General features: G+C 38.2%; 3 protein-coding genes across 8 annotated transcripts in view; 1 reads left to right on the forward strand and 2 right to left on the reverse strand.

The window, feature by feature from the left end:
- Positions 1-19,049, reverse strand: part of mpp6a (membrane protein, palmitoylated 6a (MAGUK p55 subfamily member 6)) — a 27,894-nt gene extending 8,845 nt beyond the window's left edge. The window contains exons 1-14 of one of the 4 annotated variants that reach the window (XM_034873749.1): positions 18,831-19,049; positions 16,534-16,589; positions 15,861-15,982; positions 14,989-15,107; positions 12,813-12,965; positions 12,008-12,157; positions 11,555-11,782; positions 10,427-10,558; positions 9,792-9,894; positions 9,589-9,654; positions 9,307-9,468; positions 9,007-9,209; positions 8,794-8,922; positions 8,414-8,685 (exon numbers count right to left, since the gene is read on the reverse strand). In XM_034873749.1, the coding sequence (XP_034729640.1) occupies positions 8,509-8,685; positions 8,794-8,922; positions 9,007-9,209; positions 9,307-9,468; positions 9,589-9,654; positions 9,792-9,894; positions 10,427-10,558; positions 11,555-11,782; positions 12,008-12,157; positions 12,813-12,965; positions 14,989-15,107; positions 15,861-15,891 (1,653 nt within the window). In that variant the 5' untranslated portion in view covers positions 15,892-15,982; positions 16,534-16,589; positions 18,831-19,049 and the 3' untranslated portion in view covers positions 8,414-8,508. Of the gene's footprint in view, positions 1-8,413; positions 8,686-8,793; positions 8,923-9,006; positions 9,210-9,306; positions 9,469-9,588; positions 9,655-9,791; positions 9,895-10,426; positions 10,559-11,554; positions 11,783-12,007; positions 12,158-12,459; positions 12,670-12,812; positions 12,966-14,988; positions 15,108-15,860; positions 16,001-16,533; positions 16,590-18,131; positions 18,370-18,830 lie in introns of those variants that run through there. The other 3 variants (XM_034873748.1, XM_034873751.1, XM_034873752.1) reach the window with 3 other exon arrangements.
- Positions 705-6,741, forward strand: gsdmeb (gasdermin Eb). Of its 3 annotated transcripts, none has more exons than XM_034873754.1 (10): positions 705-901; positions 1,312-1,525; positions 1,623-1,815; positions 2,124-2,298; positions 4,907-5,027; positions 5,116-5,229; positions 5,566-5,693; positions 5,781-5,946; positions 6,110-6,183; positions 6,291-6,741. In XM_034873754.1, the coding sequence occupies exons 2-10, from the start codon at positions 1,321-1,323 to the stop codon at positions 6,516-6,518; spliced, it is 1,404 nt and encodes a 467-aa protein (XP_034729645.1). In that variant the 5' UTR covers positions 705-901; positions 1,312-1,320; the 3' UTR covers positions 6,519-6,741. The 3 variants fall into 3 exon arrangements, with proteins under 3 accessions (XP_034729645.1, XP_034729647.1, XP_034729644.1); XM_034873753.1 differs by having other exon boundaries at positions 749-901; positions 1,292-1,525; XM_034873756.1 differs by lacking the exons at positions 6,110-6,183; positions 6,291-6,741 and having other exon boundaries at positions 1,312-1,527; positions 1,625-1,815; positions 5,781-6,103.
- A 645-nt stretch (positions 19,050-19,694) lies between the features above and the next one.
- LOC117945994 (peptide YY-like) lies at positions 19,695-21,000 on the reverse strand. The gene is made up of 4 exons (XM_034873757.1): positions 20,798-21,000; positions 20,409-20,591; positions 20,210-20,299; positions 19,695-19,829 (listed from the first exon to the last, which is right to left on the reverse strand). Coding segments are annotated over exons 1-4 (300 nt in total). The 5' UTR covers positions 20,800-21,000; the 3' UTR covers positions 19,695-19,804.
- Between the last annotated feature and the right edge of the window lie 1,159 nt (positions 21,001-22,159).

The following is a 22,159-nucleotide window of genomic DNA, read 5'->3' on the forward strand; positions in this document are numbered from 1 at the left end:
TATATATATATATATATATATATATATATATATATATATATATATATATATACATATCTGAATACATGAATAAATAATAATGAACAATGACGTGATAAACCATGTTACATAGAAGAAACAACACTAAACACTAGTGGCCCCTAGAGCCTGCGATGTTTATTACATCTAATAGAAAGGTTACAAAGGTGTAAGTCAAAAGAGAAAGAACGAGATTTCGATGATTTTGCCATAAGAGTCAACACAATGAAACAAGCAAAATCCAACTGGTGAATAGTGTATTCCTGTAGGTGACAACAAATAGCCAACAATGGTGCAGAGACAGTAAAAAGACGTCCGTTAACTTAGTAGTGCTAGATGACTTGTACCCACACTGAGCAAATTCTTTGATCTAGACAGCAACATGAGGTGACAAAGTATTGATAAAACATATCACAATTCTCTTTCATATAATACCAGGGGTGACGTCATATATCACCCAGCCCTGGTTTAAGTAAAAGAATAATTAACAATACACATTATTACATTTAATAGCCTACATACATAATAAACCAATGCTTAGCCGTTTGCTGCCAGTTGTAGTGCTGGGAACAAATAATTCAAATATGCAATGAAATTATTATTAGTAGTAGTATTAACAATAATAATAATAATATTATTATTATTATTATTATTATTATTATTATTATTATTATTATTATTCATGTGTTTTGACAGTTGCCTCAGTAACACACCCACAGCTTCCTGTAGATATGAAGGTGGGGCGTCCGCGCGTCTTTTGTCCAAAACAAGATCAACTTCCCTGCACAGCACTACCGAGACATGGGGAAGCCTTGTCTGCTCTAGCTAGACGTCTGGCCGCAAAGAAGGCTTCTCGTCTGGTTCATCACTAAAAGGACGTTGGGTAAGCGGTAATAGCATTTGTATTTTGTTTCGATGTTTGTTTTCAACTGGAGAATGATGTGTTGGCTGATGTCACTAGCATGTAGCTACTTTTTCAAAGTGAAGAAATATTTGGAAGTGTCAAGCTAATGCTTTACGTGTTGTTTCACACGTAAGTTATTTTATCTTGTTTTGCTTGCTATTCTGTAATATTACATTACGTGCCGTACGTTGTAGTGGTGTTATGATGACTTACTTTAAAGAAAGAAAGATATAGAATAGAAGGCTCGCAGCAACTAACGTTACACTATGTTTTGGCTTGAGGAGGAGCTCACATGGGTGGTTCTTCTTCAAGCTCACTATTTGGTGTGTTTTGTTGTTGTTGTTTTTGTTTTTGTTTTTTAAACCCTAGCTCCATCATCACTCTCGCAGGTTTAAGAGATGTTTGCCACAGCCACCAGAAACTTTGTGGAGGAGGTGGATAATGGGGGTTTGCTGATCCCAGTCTCCAGCCTGAATGACACTATTGCTCTTCTGACAGTGGTGGTGAAGCGCAAGCGTTTCTGGCTCTGGCAGAAGCCCAAGTACATTCCCTCTGATTTTAACCTCAATGATATACTGACAGGAGACATACCTATGAAGCCAGGTAAACATCAAACCTCTCTATACTAGTATACTCAGTTGTGCTGATTTATTTTTTTGAAGTTCTCAGAAAACCTAGTTAAATGTTTCACTGATTACAGAGGTCATAGAGACAGACTTCATTAAATACAATGGAACATTTGGTGACAACATCCAAGGAACCGTGGACGCAAATTTTGTCCACTCCAATGTGAGTGTCGAGGGAAAAGACTCTTCCAAACTCCAGTCATCCTTCGGCAGTTTGAAGAAGGAGGAAGTGGAAGTGCAGAAGCTGCTCCAAGACTCCAAAAGCAGGTCAGCCACAGTAATTTCGCTGTAAATGTCATCTAACATACAGTTAAAGATCATGTTGTTAAAGATTTGTGCAAATCAGGGATGATCTTTGTCCCACCATAAACTTGCACGCAAAAAAAATGGAGGCTCTGTGAAATATTAACACACTCACAGGAGAATTGCTTGTTTTGCTTCAAGATGAATAGTTTTTTTATTTTAAAATTCAAATCTTTTATAAATACAAATACTTTAAAGATTTCCCAGTCTGTATACATTTCATAATATCCCAAGAACATTCCCTGTAAAACATTACACTGGTGTTTTTTCAGGGTCCTGGACATGTCCCATGATCTGATCCAGCAGACGAAGGAGAAGCCCAGACAGGTGTTTGGGTTTGTGAAGGAGCGTATTGTGACTACTCAGCCCAGTTCGGTCATAGAGGAGGTGCAGCAGGGAGCACAGTGTGGAGGAGGACTGAGCCTCTGTGGGCCCAAGAGATTAAAGGTCCAGTACAGGACAGTATTACCTAAACTTATTCTTATGGTAGTGGAGGCACCTACTACTTTCAGCTACAAAAAACATTCAAATGTCAAAAGGTTTAGTTTTTTAAGGACATTTGTGCTGGTATTCAACTTTTCTCCACCATTTACAGTTTTTAAAATATTACGCTTTTTTATTTTAACATTGAAAGTCAATGGAGCAATCCTTCCAACTTCTAAATGCTACTGCTCTTTAGGCTTTCTCTGTGTTTTTGAAGGGCTGGTGTGGGTGATGTCACAGCTACAGTGGAGGGGACAGAGAACATTGTCTTAAAACTTTTACATTAACTTACTCTGACGTCCACAATTCTTACTTCTCATGCACCATTTCTCCGTCAAATCGTAGATATACTTGTTACTTCATCATTTAAGCGTTAGGCTCAGTGAACATCCCGATGACAAGAGCCACTAGCATTCTCTTAAAGCCCTCCTTAAACAATCTAGACTTTTCTGGACGAAAGCACAAAGTTGCAATTTTTCAAATTTCAAAATGGCTGATATGCCCACCTTTTTTTACCTTTGTCTACACAAATTACCTATCAATATGTTCACAAATGCATTTTTCTACTCAGGGTGAGGTCTTTATATTTATAACACGTATCATTTAAGCTTTTTTCAGACTTCTTCAATTGGAAGTTTACCAAGCCTCTTTCAGTTAATCTCAGATACTGTACTTTGACTTTTTTTTTTTACTTTTTTCAATATACTATACCTTTTTAATTACTTTTTTTTTTGTTTTCAACATAATGTATTTAGAATGAGAAAATAAGAAGTCTCAGACTCCGGTTTGATACCCTGTGCAGGCATGATGTTCTATACGATGACTTTATCAGTTTTTCGACACACTTTACAATTACTTTTTTGATATAATATGCTTTGACATTTTTATCACTTTTTTGACATACTTTGATTTTTTTTTTTACATTCTATGCTATGATGTTTGAATGTTTTTTTCATCATACTATCCTCATACTGTTTACACCATAAAGTCTTAGATGGCACACTGGCTCAGAGGTTTGCTCGGCTGCCGACAGGAAAACAGCTAGCAGTCCCAGCAGACTCTGACCCAGGTTTGATACGCAGGCTTTTCATGATGCTTTTTTTTGACTACCATACTATTGATTTTGTTCCCACTTTTTTTGACATACTATAGCATGAGTTCGTTATCACTTTTTCTACATGCTAAACTATCACTTTTTCATCACTTTTTTATGACTGTACAATACTTTGACCTTTTTTGACATACCATTCTATAACTTTTTAATGGATTTTGAAATACTAGGCTATTACTGTTTCCAACTTTTCAATACTTTGGGGGTACAGTGGCTCAGTCATTAGCACCGCTCCTACAGGCAACCAGCAAGCAGTCACTGGAGACACTAACCCAAGTTCATGACGGTTTTTTTGACACACCATACTAGGATTTTTGATATAATAATATACTATGAGTTTGTTTTGACTTTTTCAACATGCTATACTATCACTTTTTTAATCACATTTTTTTTTAAATAATACACTGGCTTTTTAATGGCTTTTTTCAACATACTTTACTATGACCTTTTTAATATAGTATGCTATTATTTTCTTAAACATTCTATACTATCACTTTTAAATGGCTCTTTTCGAATGAGTGCAATTACTGTTTTTAACATGAATTCATTGGTGGCACACTGGCTCAGAGGTTAGCTTGTTGCCAATGGGAAACCAGAAAGTAGTCAATGCAGACTCTGAGCCAGGTTCAATACTTAGACCAGGCGGTCCCTTACCATGACTCTGTTATTATTATTAAAACATTCATTCACGAAGATCAAGACAAACACATATACTATACTATGACTTATGTTTCGACATACTATACTATGACTTTTTTCTTTTACATACTTATAATAGTTTTTTGACTTATTTCTAATATAATAATACTATAATAATAATGATGATAATAATAATTTTTATGTAACACTCAACCACTCATTTATTCATGAAGATCCACACAAACACATACTATACTATGACTTTATTTTTACTTTTTTCAACATACTATACTATGACTTTTTATTTTGCTACAGTACTATGACTTTATTTTTACTTTTCCGACATACTATACTATGTCTTTTTATGGTGTGTTTCCTGAAGTAGGACAACAGACGCCATGTTGTCTGGTGGAAATATTTTATTTCATTCACATAAACATGTATTATCAGTATTAGTCCGTCCTGAGAAGAAACAACCAATCAGAACACAGTTTTACCTTTTAGTTCAGTTTGAAGCAGTAAACTGACAGTGAACATCAATAGTTAGTAACAGTAAATATGACTTCTTATTTTCCTACTATGACTTTTTCGACTTTTTCAACATACTATACTTAGGCTTTTTTTTTCAACTTTTTTGACATACTATACTATGACTATGACAGTACTATGACTTTATTTTTACTTTTCCGACATGCTATACTATGGCTTTTTGTAAAACCTTTTTCAACAGTAATTGTTGTACAGTGATATTTCCTTTAAAACATACTGAGATTTGTTATTATTTGTGTGTTTTGTCTCACATGCCTCTGGTATTGTCTGCAGATTTCATTGAAAGAGAACGGGAGCTTGAGTAAAGACAGTAACATCACCATGGAGATTCCCATCCATACTACAATTGCCTACGGTCTTTTAGAGCTAGAGATCAAACAAGATGGCCGCTTTGGTGAGGAAGCATTAACGCATAACTGATTCAACGCTTACTGTAGTTACATTTCACATATTTAAAATGTAACATGTTGTATTTTCCACAGAGCTGTGTCTGATGTCAGACACCACTGGAGGTTTTGAAGTCGATGGCGTTTCTAAGAGAAGACCATTGGGTGTCTTTGGAGCCCCTGCCTCTGAAAAAAGCTACCTCAGACAAGGTAAATCACAGTTTTTTTCTCTTCAGCCATAAAACACGTGACTTTAGATGGTTGTTGCAGCAAATGTCGTGTTCAGAAATGCATGTTTTCAAGTTACAAAGTGCCACCTTATCTTAACGGTGTGATAACTGTTTGCTGACATGTGCTTTGACCTATGATAGAAGGTCTCATGTGAACTTGTGCTGGGTTTTTTCTATACATTTCTCCATACATTCTATACATTTCTTCTAATAATTGTCAGGTTCAATCTTAATTTTAGTGACATGGTGCAGGCCATGCTCACATTTAAGTCTGAATGGAGGATGAGAAAGTGTGTTCATTCGGTATTTTATTCAGAGCTGGAGCAACTGAGCAATCATTTCCAGCTGCTTTCGTCTCTTCCTGCCACCACGAGGTCCTTTCTGCTCCAGCAAATCACCAAAGTTATGGAGGACCGAGTGGCCTGCAGTTCACTTCAGAATGCGGTAAGCAGGGACAAGCAGGGTTTTATCAACACAGAGTTATATTGTTAAGTTAGCAATAGGAACTCTGGGTATTTTCTTCTGTTTCAGCTGGAACAGATGTGCTTGGATAAGAAACCTGCCCTGGGGGATGTCACAACGACAGAGCCCCAAAAACAGAACATCCGAGCAATTCTGGACCTTTTAGAGCAGTCTGGTCAGGTTGAGTCCACACCAGTCCTCACAGCCCTAAACCTTGTTACCAGCGCACTGGATGGTGAGAAAACTGTTCTCAATGTAAATGTTTAAAGTCCTCAAATTGTGAAAAACATTCTCTTAATTTAAGGTCAAGAAGAGAAGTATGTGAAGTTTAAAGTTCCCTCTGCATGCAGAATATCCTCCAAGTTTTTTTATCCTGTATCTGGGTCTTTGTCTTTCAGAGATGACAAATGATTGTGTTGCTGTCTTGGGAATGTGCTGCAGCCTCACAGTGTTACAAGCTCTCGAGCAACTGGTTAGTAATGAGACAATACAACAACATGTAATGAAAGTTTTTTTTCTTTAAATGCAGAATCACATTGTTTTTGCTACCTTTTTATCTTTCTGTCACGCGTGTTCCAGGTGCAGTGTGTAACCGGCAAGGGGGAATTGCATCTGAGCAGCGCAGGCCTAGCTGCACTGACAGAAGACGTCTATGAAAAAACTGAACATCTATTTGCCTCGTCTAATGTGTCCCTGAAGAGAGACGGGGACACATTGAAGACAGAAATAAGCCACCTGGCAGGAAATCGCCCTCTGGTCCTGTGTATCGCTGTCAGAGGTCTCGCCTCATTGGCCCACTGTGATTGAACTGAAGACACGTTTACAGATTATCCACCAGAAACTTGAAACGTTACACTGGAATGAGGTAAAGAGGATCATGTACCATGGATCACATCAGTGTTTTTCTCTATTTGGTGCAGTACACATTCCTCTAAAACAGTGTTGCGTTTCATTGTAGGATGATCATATAGATAAATGTAATAGTGTTCAAATAATTAGTGAATGAATGCTTTAGTCCATCAACAACAAATAAACAACAACATCGAAAAGTGTAGGTCATGGATTTTGGACTGTTTTTTGGACAAAACAAGCATTTGAAGACATCACCTCAGATTCTAGGAAAGTACAAGGTACAATTTTTTTACTGATTTCTGATTTTATCTAGAAAAAAAAACAATTGCTTACAAATGTAAAATGACCCACTTTGAGATTATTAAATAATGGATAGTACCCTTGTAAGTTGTGTGTTACTTAAAGTTAATTAATGCCTTCAAGTCAATCATAACCTGGAATTTTCAAGTAGTGGTATAATGAAAATTAACCATTAGCTGCAGCCCTAAAATATACTGCTTCACAACTGAATACTGACAATCTCTGATGGTGTATTTAAATCGTTAACTTAAGATTTTGTTCCTACCTGCTGGTAAGAACTGCATCATTATACACATAAATGAAAGAAAAGGGGTTAAATGATAGACATCTGGTTCTTACCAGCTTGATTTGGTCATAGTCTCTGAAAGAAGCATGTCTTTATTGTATCGTATTCTCGTGTAATTACATTTTAAATACAGTATGATTTGTATGTGTGTCTCATTTGCTTATGTTGTGAAAACCTAACTAAAACCTCTCACTTTTAAAATAAACAATCTTTTTTTTTTAATGTAGGATCTAATGTCACGTCTCAGCCATGCAGACCCACCCCCGACTCTGAATTTGTAGGATAATCTAAGCTATATTTTGTTTGCAGTAACATTTCAATGAGTTTCAATGTGCCTTTTAATTGTGAAGCTTTATTTCAGCTTTTAACAATATTGCAAACATTTTAAACTTGCTTTTCATCTGTAACATTGTATGTTTATAAGAAAAACATGTAAATACTATTTTCTCTACCAGTTTGGTTTGTGCCAAAAGAGCAAAGTTAAATCAAAGTGGATCATGAGAAAACACCAGTTATTTACTTGACATTTGAAAATAAATTTATTTGAATTCTTGTAAAATATACAATTTAATAAGTAAATGTGAGCTTTATTTAAAACCATTTTAGTAATATCACATCAAAAGGGATGTTCTCTGAGATGCAGTACCCTGTTCAAGAGTCCCATGGAAAGTTTTTCTTTCAAGCTAACGCATGTCTAACAGTCAGAAATACATGATCTAAATGTCTGACTAACATAATTCATGTTATCTGTTGTGCTTGAGTGTAAGAGAAATAATGGCTAAACACTACAGAAATACCTTTTTTTCTGTACAACATAAAATAGTGACTGGCATGACATTTTGTATGTATGAGATTAAACTGCAAAAACAGAGCATAAATGTCACATTGAGGAGGAAAAGGTCTCAAATGACTAATTCTACATGAATGTTTGTAGTGACAAAATGAGATGAAGTACTGAAGGCATATGCACTGTAAACTGTAACACTGAGGTATCCTTCTTTTTTTGCAGAATAAATACTTACATAAAGATGTAAAATTAAAACAGGACATGACAAAAATTGCAATTAATTTCCCTTAAAACACCCTGACACATGGCCAGTATTTTCTTTCAATCCGCATGAATAGAAAATATTCTTTAAAAAGTATTTTGCCAATAAATAAGTACACTTTATGTGTTGTGAGTTGCATAATGTGCTAGAAAAGAATCTGGCAATTCAGATCAAGGTGACTCTGATGCAGTTTTGTGCTGGACCCATTTTCACACAGTACAGTGTTGAATCCTACGTCCCTTCAGGTGTCCCCTTCCATCCCAAGCCTAGCAGCTGGGACAGCCATGTCTGTCTTGTAGGGTGTAAAACATCAGTAGACCCAGCTGACTGGAACCCACTGCGGCTCTGTGAACAATCGCTCTACCACCTCCTGCAGTTGGTCAAAGGCCTTGTCCAGATTGTCGTTGACAATAGTCAGGTCAAAGTAGTGGCTGTATGCTCGTCGGATCCTGGCGCTCTCATCCACAGTCTTCTTCAAGTCGTTTTCCTGTTACAGAAGGAGATTCAGCCCATTAGCATTTCACGAGTAATAACCCCTAAAAGGTCCATCATCACTTATACGTATTAAGGAACCTTAAACCCTCTCAAAACATACCGTGAGTAGTTTGGTAGTAAGTCCAGCATCTATAACAGCTTTGTGCATAGCTCTTAGTGTGTCCAGTTCAGGAGCAGCGATAAACACCACAAATGGCATAAATTCAGCAGTCCTCAACACTTTTAGGGCCTGGGTAGAAAATAATATGTCACAACCACCGCTTTTTGGGAGGGTTAGAGATCTACTCATTAAAAATGTGTGCCTTTGACTAACCTGAGGGTTGACGTCCAGGATGCAGGTATGGCCCGCATTCACCACTTCATGGATAGAGTCAATATTGGTGCCATAAAGGTTGCCATCATACTCGCCATGTTCCAGATAACGGCTGTTCTTGATGTCCCTCTCCATCTCTTCCCTTGTCACAAAGCAGTAGTTCTGGCCGTCTCTCTCCTCTTCTCTCGGACGGCGTGATGTGACTGGAGGTAAAAGGTGAGGAGAGGTGTTACATGTACCCTGGAAGGGAATCTAGTTGCAGATAATGTAACACGTATCCTGTCTGTCTTACACACTCACAGGGTACAGTGGTTCCATATCGCAGTGGGTTCATGACAATAAGTCTGTTCTTCAGGCTCCGCCTCCCAACTCCCTGGGCTCCAATCAGAACCAGCGTTTTCCTCTGAAATGGCGGCATCTTGGCTACTTCCTCATAGATCTGCAGCTCATAACGGTCAAATTCTGTTCAAGGCAATTCACAGGCCGTATGAGTCATCTAGGCACTTACAATTTAACACTTTTCACAAACTTTTCACAAAATCTCTTGTATGTAGAACCATTTGATCCAGTGATGATGCACACCTGCATTCTTTGAAGTGAGGTACATCATTTTTTTCTTTTTTTTCTTCGCAATACCACAGAGCATCCCTGAGACAAAAGAAAACAGTCAGATCACCACATGGTGGTGCTAAAGGCAAAGGTTTCTTGACTATCATGATAACTAAGCAAGAAAGAGTAGCAGGGAGCATGGTGTGAATAAGTTGACTTGTGTGATTTGAACTGACCTGTCCCAGAAGTATCCCAGTCCCTTCTTACAAAAGCTTTCCTCTTCTCCTCCAAAAACTGACTGGGAATGAGACCAGTGGCTCCACCAACAACTGTGCGTGCCTACAATGAAAGAGTAGTTGAAAGATGGTATTTCACGTATGTTCCTCCTTATCTTGCAGCTTTCAACTAGCCTGGAAATCCAGACCCAAATCCGAAAGATTAACGGTCTGGCATCAAGTAATGAAAGTTGCCCATCTTGAGGTGCGGCACTAAGTGTGTATTTGTCTCAAATCTTGCTGCACAGAATTGGATAACACTACGACCAATCACAACACACAGGGTGACGTATCTAGAGCTCCGTACGCTTAGCTACCAGCTAAATGGTAGATCATACTGTCATCTGTTTACCTCGCCACTGGCCTGCCTATATCAGATACACCGATGTGATTGGTGCAGTTTGGCTACAAGGGTATAGTTAATGAGCAGCATTACTTGATGACAGAGTAAGTTGCTGAGCACATTCAAATTATGCTCTCTCGAGAACTCTGGATTTCCAGGGCAGCGTTTAACAGTCAATTCCACACCATCTCTAATAAGATCTATAACATCACTGTCCCTCACCACCATTGCTGACTAAAATGTGTCTACCCACCTGCCACCAGTTGGGGTCCTCCTTGTTGACTACATGAAGGATGTCTCCTTTGGAAAAGGCCAGGCCTGCCTCTTTACAGGGGATCAAGTTGTCTGTGGCTGGATTATAGTTAAAGTGGGGCTTCAGATAAACCTACAAGTTAGGGTGTGAACAAGATAGCAGACACAACAGGATTGAGCAATATCTTTAATCCCTATTAAATTATCTTGTCACAGTTCACTGGATGTCTTTAGTTTTTTTAAGATGTGTGTTTTTTTGTCATATCTGCTTTATCTGGAAGTGAGAAGGATGCAAAAGAAAGGCAGGGGAGAGAAAGGGGAAGACATGCAGTAAAGGGCCCTGGGCCAGACTCAAATCCAGGCCACTGCGGAAGGACTCAGCCTTGATGGTACCACACTACCTGGTGAGGTACCAGTGTGTCATGTTGATAATACAATTTGTTCATCAATTTGTTCAATTGGTTCATGAATAATTAATGATTCAGTAGTTCCATGACTGTAGAACAAACTAACAATGTCTGACAGCTCCTAAAATATCAATATAATGTTACACAACAATATGTGCATGCCCTCTTCCTTTTTTCCCGATACATATATTTTTCTTCTAATTCACAACTTTTACAATGACAGTGTGTAACAAGCATTTAACCAAACAGTAAAATCAGATCATTTGATCCTTCCTGACACAAAGGTCAGTGTCTGACAGAACCCTATGTACTGCTCCTTGGTGTCAGCTGCTCTGTGTGCCTTTTAGTGTAAGAAGGAGAGGGGTGCTCCAGTGAAAAGAGTGGTGTGTGTCCTAGATAGTGTGAGGAGTGTTATTAATAGACCCTCACTGGGCTCAATTTTCAGAAGCCTGGCATTCTGAGATCACCCAGGTCAGGCAGTTCTCCCCCAATCGCTGAAAGGTACAGTACCACCCCTTGCCTCGTCTTGTACACCTGGCACACCAGCACTGACACATCCTGTCCTCCGGTGCACTCTGCACACTGATTTCAAGATTTTAATAAAGAATTTAAAAGCGGTAATAAAAACATATATATTTCCCAGTTCACAAGATTTTTAGCATTCCACAGGTGAAACACTAGACAGGAACACATTAAATGCAGCCTGCTTTTTCCTCACCCACCTGTGGTGGAGATGGTGTGCCTCTGTAGCTGGGCAAGACCTTGAGTGAGATGCTCCCACTGCAGTCCCCCAACAGCTCCTGGAGTTCATTAGGGTTCCGACTGACCTCACGACCGTTCACCTCGCGAATTATGTCCCCTATGTGCAGCATTCCCTGCCTGTCAATCGAGCTGCCATGCAGGATGCGTGCGATCACCATCTCTCCCTGCTGCACACGGAACGTCACCCCCTGAAAGAGAGGCATTCAGTATCACACATCCACACTTCAAGATCATACGGGAGGTCTATTTCATGGCATAGTCTGTCTGGTTGATGAAATAGTAGCAACTCATGTTGAGTTGTTATGTAAAACTGAGTCACCCTGTTTTAACAGTAATAAAAGAGGACATAAGTAAAAAACTTAACTAGCTTTCCCTGCAGAGCTGTGGTTGATATCAATTCCTGGCTAACTCACCAGTGGTTCTCCAGCTTTCTTCTGGATGCCAATCATCCTTACAGCATCAGCTGGCATGAGTGAACTTGTCAACAAGGCACTGTTGTTCACTGCAGCGTGGGGCATTTCATAGCACTTTCCAGCCACTTTGTCATGAGCCTCTACCAAAGACTGATGCAGAAAAAAGCAGAATGAGAGAGAAGAGCAGACAGAAATAAGACACATTCTGGTTCAGAATCTCTGTACCACCAAGACATCTTCATGTGTATTTTCAACACCTTTATCTCACTAAGGAAGAAAACAATCACTGCTACAATCTTGTTCAGCTACCAAAAACAGTGACATGCATTCGATAGATTACAATTACAGAGTTAAGACATAAATCACTTAACTATGCACAATTTAAAAAAATTCTTGGATGAATGCATCAACAGATGAATAACATATACAGAGAAGATCAGTCTTATTCTTACCCTAGCAGCCACAACATAGAGTTAGCACTGGTCTGACTACAAACTGCATCAGCTATTGTGAAAGTTTATTGAAACAGTAGGTGAGAGTCTTCTCCCCCTGACTTTACCCACATAACTCAGCCTGCTATTGGCCCAAGTAAGTACACCCCACCTCCCAGGACGCAGCTTGTAAGTAGTTGAGAATATATAGGGTATCGGAGCAGAGTTGCCACAACCTCAGAGTCTTAGTCAACGGTTGGTATAACAAGCTCTGACATCCATTCCCACACAATAACACAAGCTAGACAATTCTACAATGTGTGGTAAGTTCACCCCACATTACAAATTGTGTACAAGAAGAATGAGGTTGATACCTTAAAGTGCGGATCCTGAAGGATCTTGACAAGCTCAGCTGAGGCAGCATCTTTTTCTGGCAGGTTTTTGAGGGAATCAAGGATCTCTGTGACCAGCTGAACATTATTATCCTGCACAGCTTTTAACTTAACTTCTTCGAGACGCTCGTGGGCCTACACACACACACACACACACACACACTCTTCATCAGGCTGAGAGAGAGAGCTTAGAATGCCACGCAGTTAATAAAATTAAAGTCCAAACCTCTTTATTTCTATTGGAGATCAAGTAACAAGTCATGATTTTTTTCTAACCCCAAAATTTGGTATTTATGAGCATATAACCCTTTACTACGTTTAAAGCTGATAAAACAACAATGAAAGTGCACAGCTGAAACAACACATTCAACAACTTTGTTGAGCAGGTGCATGCCATATAAAAAACATGTTCCCATACCAATTTCCTAATTTGACAAAAAAAAAAGAACCATAATTTAAGTGGCTACTTCATGAAAACATTTTTGTCCACCCCACCCATTCCCTTCATGTAAATGTGTTTTCATTGTCCTAAGGCGTCAGTCTTCTGGCAAGAATGTATTTATTTTGATGAATCCAGAAATTCAGGATAATATAAGGAGAATTTCACCCGAATTTCTGAATTTCTCCACTGGCTACACAATGGGCTTTGGCTCTGTTTTTACAGGCGATGGACACGCAACATTAAGGTGCACCAAAAGGATAAAATGTTATTTCATGGTAATTTAGTATCTCAATGTTGATATACTTTACATAGTCATATGGTATGAAGGCAAATATGGTGCAAAATGTGAGAGCGCGTAGATGCGATGTGAGCACTTGTAGAATATGATTTGAGAGCTTGTAAAAAAATCTGTACTTGTAGATGTGATGTGAGCACTTGTAGAATATGATTTGAGAGCTCATAGAAAAACATCTACCAAATGTATAGCAAGAAGTGTTGCAAAAGTCGAGGGTGCGGCCACTGCGTGAAGCGCCACATGTGACTGAAGTGAAAAAAAATTAAATTAAATGAATATGAGTATAGATTATCATATTCTACAAGTACTCTCATATTCTACATATTCTCACAACCCATCTACGAGTACAGATTTTTTTGCAAGCTCTCAAATCATATTCTACAAGTGCTCACATCGCATCTACGCTCTCTCACATTTTGCACAATATTTACCTTAATAATATAGTACATTTCTGGGAACTCAGCTGAGACTCCGTATGTCAATGCTACAGAGAAGAGTTTTACACCCTGCTGTAGGCTTAGTTTTATCATATGGGGAAAGGATATCATATCTTATTCCATGGCTAATGGAACACTGTATTGTTTCAAGTGTTGCTCTTGTTCTGTCCAAATACTGAAGGTCAAATTACATAAATGAGACACCATTAAAATGCCATGCACAAGTGACTTCTATTTAAAACAGTTATCGCTCTAAAAATCACACTATCCCTGTGATACACACAAGACAAAGGGAAATTACGGTTCAATATACAGTGTAAATTACCGCATTCAACGGTTCTATATGATATGATATTACACTAAACTACGGTACATACAGGCCTTTGTAGCAGGAAAAAAAAATGGATATCCAAGGAAACCAGTGCTCCATTTGTTAGGTATTAGTATAAGAGCTTGCCTTTTCTATAAAAATCCTGTAGAGTTCTTTTATAATAGTTCTTCACGCTGTCAGTGTCAGTCCTCTTTTAGCTGTGTTTCCAACCCTGCATTTAGCAAATCTGATGCTTGTTTCTCTCTTCTAATGACAAGAATTTGTACCTCGCACTAGCCAGTAGACATTTCTTGGAAGTAATATAAACCTTGACACCGGAACGATGGGCACACTGGAAGATGCTTTACATACGCTTGTTAAAAAATCATATATGTTCAAGACAGAGCGAGAAAAGCCTAAACTATTTCTCCCTCCAGGCCGCAAAATTAAGACATTTACCCATTGCCTTCCTAGTTGAAATATATTGTTTAGCCTCACAGGGTACACCACCAGGATGAAGTCCCAAACCTGGACATGTGGCAACATGTCAAAAATATTACACCTTAATTTCCTCGGGCTCACTGTGACATTTGCTCCTCTTCTGAACTATAGCTAGAACTTGATGACCAGCTAATGAGATTCCAACTCTGTGTGTGTTTGTTTGTTTGTTTTACCTTTGCAAGGGAGCGGACGATAGGGCTCTCCATGATGCCTCTGAGGAAGATGAGGTCAATATCTTTGGCTCCTGAGTCTGATGGCAGGTCTTTCAGGTTGTCCAGTACCTGCTGCATGGCTGAGGGGGGAAAAATACACGTCAAAGGTTAGGCTAACAGAATGCTAAACACAATTTGGACCTTTTTGAGCATGAGCTGCTTTGGGAATGCAGGCAGATATGTTAGTGACAAACAATGCTCATAGTCAGGAGAAATTCTGAAACAAAACACTGTGACTATAATAAGACCTTAGAAGGCAAGAACAATAAATGCACAGTCTATCAATGGACCAATTCACAGACACATTAACACCCCTTATTCCATCTACAGCAGCAACAAGCATGCAAAGTCACAAAGGGTTTGTTCTAACAGATCTGCCTTGTAGAGGCAGAGAGCACACAGCAAAAAACTTGAGCCCAAGATCCTGACAAATATTATTTTAATAATAATTTCAATAAGATGTATACAAAATATCTTACTGTACCTTAGAGTAATTATTATTAGTAATTTGTTATACATTCAGTTGTTTTTTTGTTTTTTGAAAATAAGCAGTCCATTTGAAGTTTGTATAGACGTACTACGGGAGCCAAACGTTTGGCTGTTTTACAATCACATGTCAAAAAATTGTATTTTTTGGGGGGTTTTGGCTTTGCCATGATTCACAAAGACAGAAATGTGACAAAAGTTCAGCAGCAGCAGCAAACCCGCCCACACAACTATCTCTGGGCAGTGGGCACAGTACCATTCAAATGGTAATGAAATGTCAAATCTTGCAAACAACATTACAACAGTTGTGCACATGATTTGTAAGGACTTTGTCTTTGACAGCTTACCTTTGCCAGACTTTGCATTGGCCACAGTCATGTTTAATATTCCTCAGCTCAGCGCGGTGAAACTCTCTTAAAAAACGGCCAAAAGCTGCCCAACTGCCCACTTGCAGAAACCAGAGTAACTGCTGCAAAAGGTAAAAAACCTGTTCAAGTCAGTATACTATACGCCAAGATTGCCATACTGTACAAGCCATGTCATGAATTTAATCAAGCTGCCATTTACTAGCATGTGTTGCTGTTGAACAAATGCAGATACAGTGTGGAGGGATGAGACACAAAATGACACAGAAAACAATTATTTGTCTTGAGCTACTAACGTGCTTATTAAGAGAGCATGTAAATACAGAGAGCGCTTATGAATTCAGAGAATGACAAAGAGGGCCAATGAATGACAAGGGATGAGTGTCCCGTCCATCCGGCTAAAGGTTGTGTCAGCTACACACAAGTTGCCCCTCGAGACTCTGTACAAACATGATCTTTAAACACAGCAAGTAAAAAACAGCCATATACCAAACTGAATTCTGTTGTTTTTTTTTAGCACAGGCCCCATTTAACTGTAAACTGTGTGAACATCATCATTTAAAAACATTGCAAGAACAGCAAAAATGCAGAAACAACAAACAAAAGGCAGATAATCTTTCAAAGTCAAAAAGAAACAAGAAAGGCTCAAACTCACCTACAAACTGTGTTCAAATCATCAGTGCAGCACTCCAACACAGAGCCCCATGTTTTCTACAAAACACATTGTTCTTCTTAGTTTTGATGAAATTGATCAATGCAACCTAAAAAACCCTCCTAGGTATTGATAAAAGCAGCTCATGCTAGTAAATAACTCTTGCTCTTACCCGGGGTTGCATTCATTTCCTAGACTTCTCCTGTTCATTTAGCAGTATTGTGCAGCCAATGTGATTGGCAAAGTCAATTACATGACCAATGTCTGTTTTGTACCTGTACCTGTGTAATGACAATAAAGTTGAATCTAATCTAATCTAATCTAAAAAGACTCATTCCTACCATGATTACTACTCATTACCAAGTCAGAAAAAGCTCAGCTCAGAAAGAATGATACCGGGGACTGCAAAGTATTTGTTGTTAAGTTTTCTGTGGATATAAAAAGATCAAAAGTAACTAAAAGAACCCTTTCATTAATGGGACATGGGTATATTTCACTGAATTACTATAAAGATTGTTTTAGTTGTTGTCATCACCAATTCTTACTGTTCTACAGTTGCCCATACAGGCTGGAAATGAAAGGAAAGCTTTCCAAAAACATTTAAATCAGACTTGTATACAAACATAAAACGTTTTGAAATAGGCTACAATTCTCCCCATCAATCAGGACCAAAACTAGAAACCGTCTTGCGATGTCTTTAAAAAGGTATATTGCTTTCAGTAACAATCACCAACTTTAAACATATTCACAATTTTCATGAAATAGTTCGTAGTCTTGATGAATGAGTCTTAGCTGAGGCACAAAAAAAGCACAAAGTTGCAATTAGCTAGAGTAATGTTACACTGCCTTTTATCAGACACATGAGGAGGTGCAGCCAGTTGGGACGTGAACGCTGTGTGCTCATGGTGGCAAATACATTCATAAATAGTAAGTTAGTTCTAATGTCATGGGAGGACACTAAAAAACAGTGGAGCTAAATAAGCCTTGAAGAAACGTGTTGGTTGCAGTGGTTTAAATTTGCTATTAAACTACACGCGCACCAGGCACGTGTAACTACCACTTTCAATGTAAGGTACCGTTAACTTAGCTAAACATGATAATTAGCCATTGGTAGCTAATTAGCAGTATTATAATATTTATATTAGTTGACATATTTCTGACTACGACCAAATGCTGTCAAATTGTCATTGGCAACCCCACTAACTGTGCCCATCCCTTACCAAGTTGGTGCTAGCCATTCCTAGTTTGTAAAGTTAGCTCGCTCATAGCTAGGTAAGTTAGCAATGCAAACGATTGCTAGCAAACACTAGCGTGCGCTTACAGGTTATGTATCTATCTTTCAGAGTTGACCAATACCGTTCTTTTATTACAAAAGGCAGGCGCACTTAACCAAGCTAACTTCGCTGGTTTAATTATATCTTGCGAACTAGCTAGCTAGCTAGTAGGTAGAGTAACAGTTAGCCTCAAGTCCAGTCATTGGCTAGTAGTAACCGTAATTGCATGTGGCTCAGACTAGCTAACGTTAGCTAACGTCAGCTGGTCGTGAGAGCCAATAAACTAGAGGGTCCATGATGAGACTGTTAAAAAAAAAGTTAAATTACCTGATTTAAGCATTACCATCCAGTCACACTTTCATGCTTCCCTCAGTTTCAGAGTTTCCTATTTCGGAGACCACTTGCGCAATAATAACTTGTTAGGGCATTTCCAGTGTGCCTGCCTGCGCCTCTTCACTCAGTTCCCCATCCAGCGACAGTGTGATGTGCAAATGACATCCAATCGTTTAAGTGATATCTAGGTCATCGAAATACTGCACAACCCGCCCATGTTATTTATTGTAAACATTGCCTTACAATAATTCAATTCAACTTTATTTCAGACACGCGTCCATATGAATAGAAAATAAGTAGTTAAAAAGGTGTGGAAGTAAACTGCATCGATGTTTTTTTCAAATATTCTTTGCCTAATAAAGGCATGACCCCCTAAAGAAAACTGGTAAATGCCCTCTGATTGCTTTTGATTGTAGCTACATCGTACATCACTGCAATATTGTGAGTTGACAGCTCAAAACAACTATTTGGTCATCATAAATCTACCAGGACTTTAAATCTGAAGTTCTGAATTAAAAATGGGCCAAATAGATGGAAAATTAGAGCGCTTTACTGAATCTATCCATTGTCAGTGGAGTAGTGTGCCAGTAATAACTGATTTATCCTTTCGTGCTGGCAAAACACCATGCACCTATCAGTGCCTACTATTGCATAGCCAATAACATAAGAATTAAAGGTTGTGGAAACACTTACCCCATGAGGAAAATATACTGTATTTGATCTTGCTGTCATAGCACCTGTGATAAACCACCCCCACATCTGGCTACGAATAATCCCATTTGTACCACGCATCAGCATAAAGCACCAAACAATATTCCATTCACCAAGTCTGGTAATTCAGCTTCACTGAAGCTTCTTCAGAGAGCCAGAGTTTAGTTATAGCGAGCACAGTAGCTCGGACCAGATGTCATAACAGAGTTAACCCGTGTTGCGTGATTCGCTGTTGATGCATCCAGGTCACTTGATTGGATTAAACTGTTAATCTGTTTTCAGGCAAGGTTGAGGTACATCTAGGATGGCTTGATAGAATAAGTAAAATATACAATACTGCTGTGTACTTAATTTACAGTTGATTTCTATTTTACTCTCCCCAAAAAACATTCTACACTTCATGTAACTAGTATGTGTTTATGCAAATGTATGTAAGTGTGCGTGTCGTGTGCACATATAAATTTTTCTTTAACACTGGGTGGATTATATATATATATATATATATATATATATATATATATATATATATATATATATATATATATAAATATGTGAATTGAATTGAATTGAATGAATTGCAATAGAAGTATCAAAATGTAACATGAGCAGACAGCTGATATGAATTATAAACTATTCTTCCCACTTGAAAATATCTTAAAACGTTAAGATGCCTGTTCACCAGTAGAGAGTACTGTTACTCCGTCAGTGAATGACACACATAACATACCCACACTGTAGATACTCCACATGCAAGGTATATGTCAATCCAAATGAGCCAGAGTGAGACAATAAGCCAGCATGTTATTGACATGTTGACCCATTTAACAACATTACAGACTAAAATAATTGCATTACACAATGTTTATTCCATGCAGCACAAGTTCGTTTCATGTCAGTAACAGATGTGGCAGTAGCTTTGTGGAAAAGTCAGTCTGGATAAGACAGCTCCAGCAGCATCACCACAGTGGCAGCCCATCATACCTATAACATAAGGAAGTTAAATAAAAAGTGTAATATGTATATATTTAACATTAAAACCTATGTAATATGTTTTCCTGTCCCTATTTAAATACAAGTGGAAGACGATAAATTAAAAATATCTCTTAATACTAATTAATCCAACACCACCACTTGCTACACTTACTCAAGTCAACACTTCTTTGACACAGTGCAAATATGGCTGTTGTCTTGAATTACAATGCATTGTATGGGAGCTTATACTTTTCTAGTATCTCATCTCACGTAATTTATCATTAAATACCATACATTATATTGCATAAAACTGACATAGACAACACAATTTAGTTTTATAAAAAAAAAGGCTTTACATTTTTTAGAACAACAAATTTCATATAATTTACCTGACATAGTTTGATTCTGGAATACTCTCTGTGCTCTCCCTCACCAGCACATCTGAAAATACAGTATCTGGGGTGTCTCTTTTCCCGTACCTATATGCATGGAAAAGAGTCAAGCAATATATCAATCTTTTTTGCATGTACTTTAAAAATGACCTGAAATGACAGTATGTGATAGAAGTAAGAACAAAGAACAACTGACCTCTGTCTTGTAATGAGATTGATGTAGTGTCTTAGGGCAGAATAATATCTTTGAAGTTCCTCAGGTGGTGCGCCTTCCCGGGGACTGGCCGGCTTGGCTGGGTACGCGTTAACGCCAGAGTGAATACAAGCCAGCAGGCAGAGAGCCAGAATGCTCAGCGACATCACAGCACTGGAGTGAACCCTGGATCACAGTCAAAATGCACAACAAAGTACTATTCAACAATGTCACTTTGCCAAAATCAGAAGTAGAATCTCCATATTGGATCGATACTCCATTAAATAGATACAGATACAACATTAAAGCTGACAGATTCAACCGTGCTTACTAAAATTCAGTCCGAAGTGTGCCTTTCAATTTAAAGGTGAGAAATAAAAAACATTGCTTACATTATAGTGCAACTCTTCTGGTGTAGTCGGCTTTCTGGCTGTTCAAGCTACCTTTGTCAGATTCCCAACATTGCCTGTGCTTTATACAGTGTGTCAGATGGGGAGGGGGGGGCATTTCATTCTCTTTTAGGGTAGTCCTGAGAAATATCTACTGCCTTATTGGTTAAGTAATCCCTGAGTGTCAAGGCAATGAATCAAATGGACATAATCAGTAGGCTTGTGGTGATGTGTAATGTGCTATAGGTGCATAAAAAAATCTATGTTTGGTACTGCCAATTTGTTATGTTTTGTCATTGTCCAAAAATTGTGGCAAAGAATTGTAATATCAATTCTAAGATAAAAAATTATGATTAATATTTTCCTCTGAATTTTGCAGGCCTAATACTCATCTACATTATTGTAAAAATAATTAAATAAAATGCTAATTATTTGACTTGAATATGTACATGTACGTATGCTTTTTTTCTTCAATATAATGTAATGTACCGCATTACACATCCTTCACTGCAGAATGCAACATGGGTGCTTTGAGAATTTAATTATTCCCGAATGACCAGACTTGTGTTTTACAACATGATCACTACCTTTTCAGCAAATTATAATGTTAATTACGTATAAACTCACATAGGCACACATAATTCATTCATATCAAGTTGAAATGTACTGTAGTTATTTTATCCTTTAGGATCCTTTATCCACTAGGTAGGCCTTAAATGTTTGAAAGGTAGAAAAGAGTTCCCTTAATTACAAGCAAATTTCCCTTCTGTTCAAAAGTAAGTTTTAAGTAAGTATATTCCTTGCCAAAGTAATGGCAAAGGCGGAGGCAAACCTCTAATAATTTAGAGTGTACACTTAAGAGTCACGGCCAGCGTGACAAGTCTCAATAAAACCAATGATGTGTAACTTAAAATTGCAGATAGTGGGCTGATGCTTTCACATTAAGTTGAAATAGGTTTGGGAAGATGATGTTTCAGTTTATAGAGAAATGCAAAGGGTGTCTGCATCAAGAAACAAAAACATTCATCAATTTAATTATGCATAGAGATTCTGAAATGTATGACCCTGTTAGAAAACTGTAAGACTTAAGACAAGGCAGATGGTAGTCCTTGTTATCACATGATGATGAAAGTCATGGTTTTAACCTGTCCTGCCTCGCAGCCTGGTACACAATATGAGGAACTGAATACCGTGCTGTGCCAAACAGATATTACTTTTTAACAAGAGAGTTTTAACATACTCCTTTGTCTGTTTTATTATTTATTTATGATTTGTCACCAAGTGGGACAGAAATGGGGATGGAGGGCACAAACACCAAACAAACAGGCACCTTACAGAACGGGCCATACCTGCAAGAGAAAGGGG

This window comes from Etheostoma cragini, chromosome 6, assembly GCF_013103735.1.
Source record: "Etheostoma cragini isolate CJK2018 chromosome 6, CSU_Ecrag_1.0, whole genome shotgun sequence".
NCBI lineage: Eukaryota > Metazoa > Chordata > Actinopteri > Perciformes > Percidae > Etheostoma > Etheostoma cragini.

What these genes read in the sequence shown, in the direction of transcription:
- gsdmeb (XM_034873754.1), top strand. Translation starts at nt 1,321, where the DNA reads ATGTTTGCCACAGCCACCAGAAACTTTGTGGAGGAGGTGGATAATGGG. An exon ending in AGACATACCTATGAAGCCAG is followed by an intron (nt 1,526 to 1,622) that starts GTAAACATCAAA and finishes CACTGATTACAG; the next exon opens with AGGTCATAGAGACAGACTTC. An exon ending in GTGGGCCCAAGAGATTAAAG is followed by an intron (nt 2,299 to 4,906) that starts GTCCAGTACAGG and finishes TATTGTCTGCAG; the next exon opens with ATTTCATTGAAAGAGAACGG.
- LOC117945994 (XM_034873757.1), bottom strand. An exon ending in AATCTCATTACAAGACAGAG is followed by an intron (nt 20,300 to 20,408) that starts GTCAGTTGTTCT and finishes CCATGCATATAG; the next exon opens with GTACGGGAAAAGAGACACCC. An exon ending in CCAGAATCAAACTATGTCAG is followed by an intron (nt 19,830 to 20,209) that starts GTAAATTATATG and finishes CTTATGTTATAG; the next exon opens with GTATGATGGGCTGCCACTGT.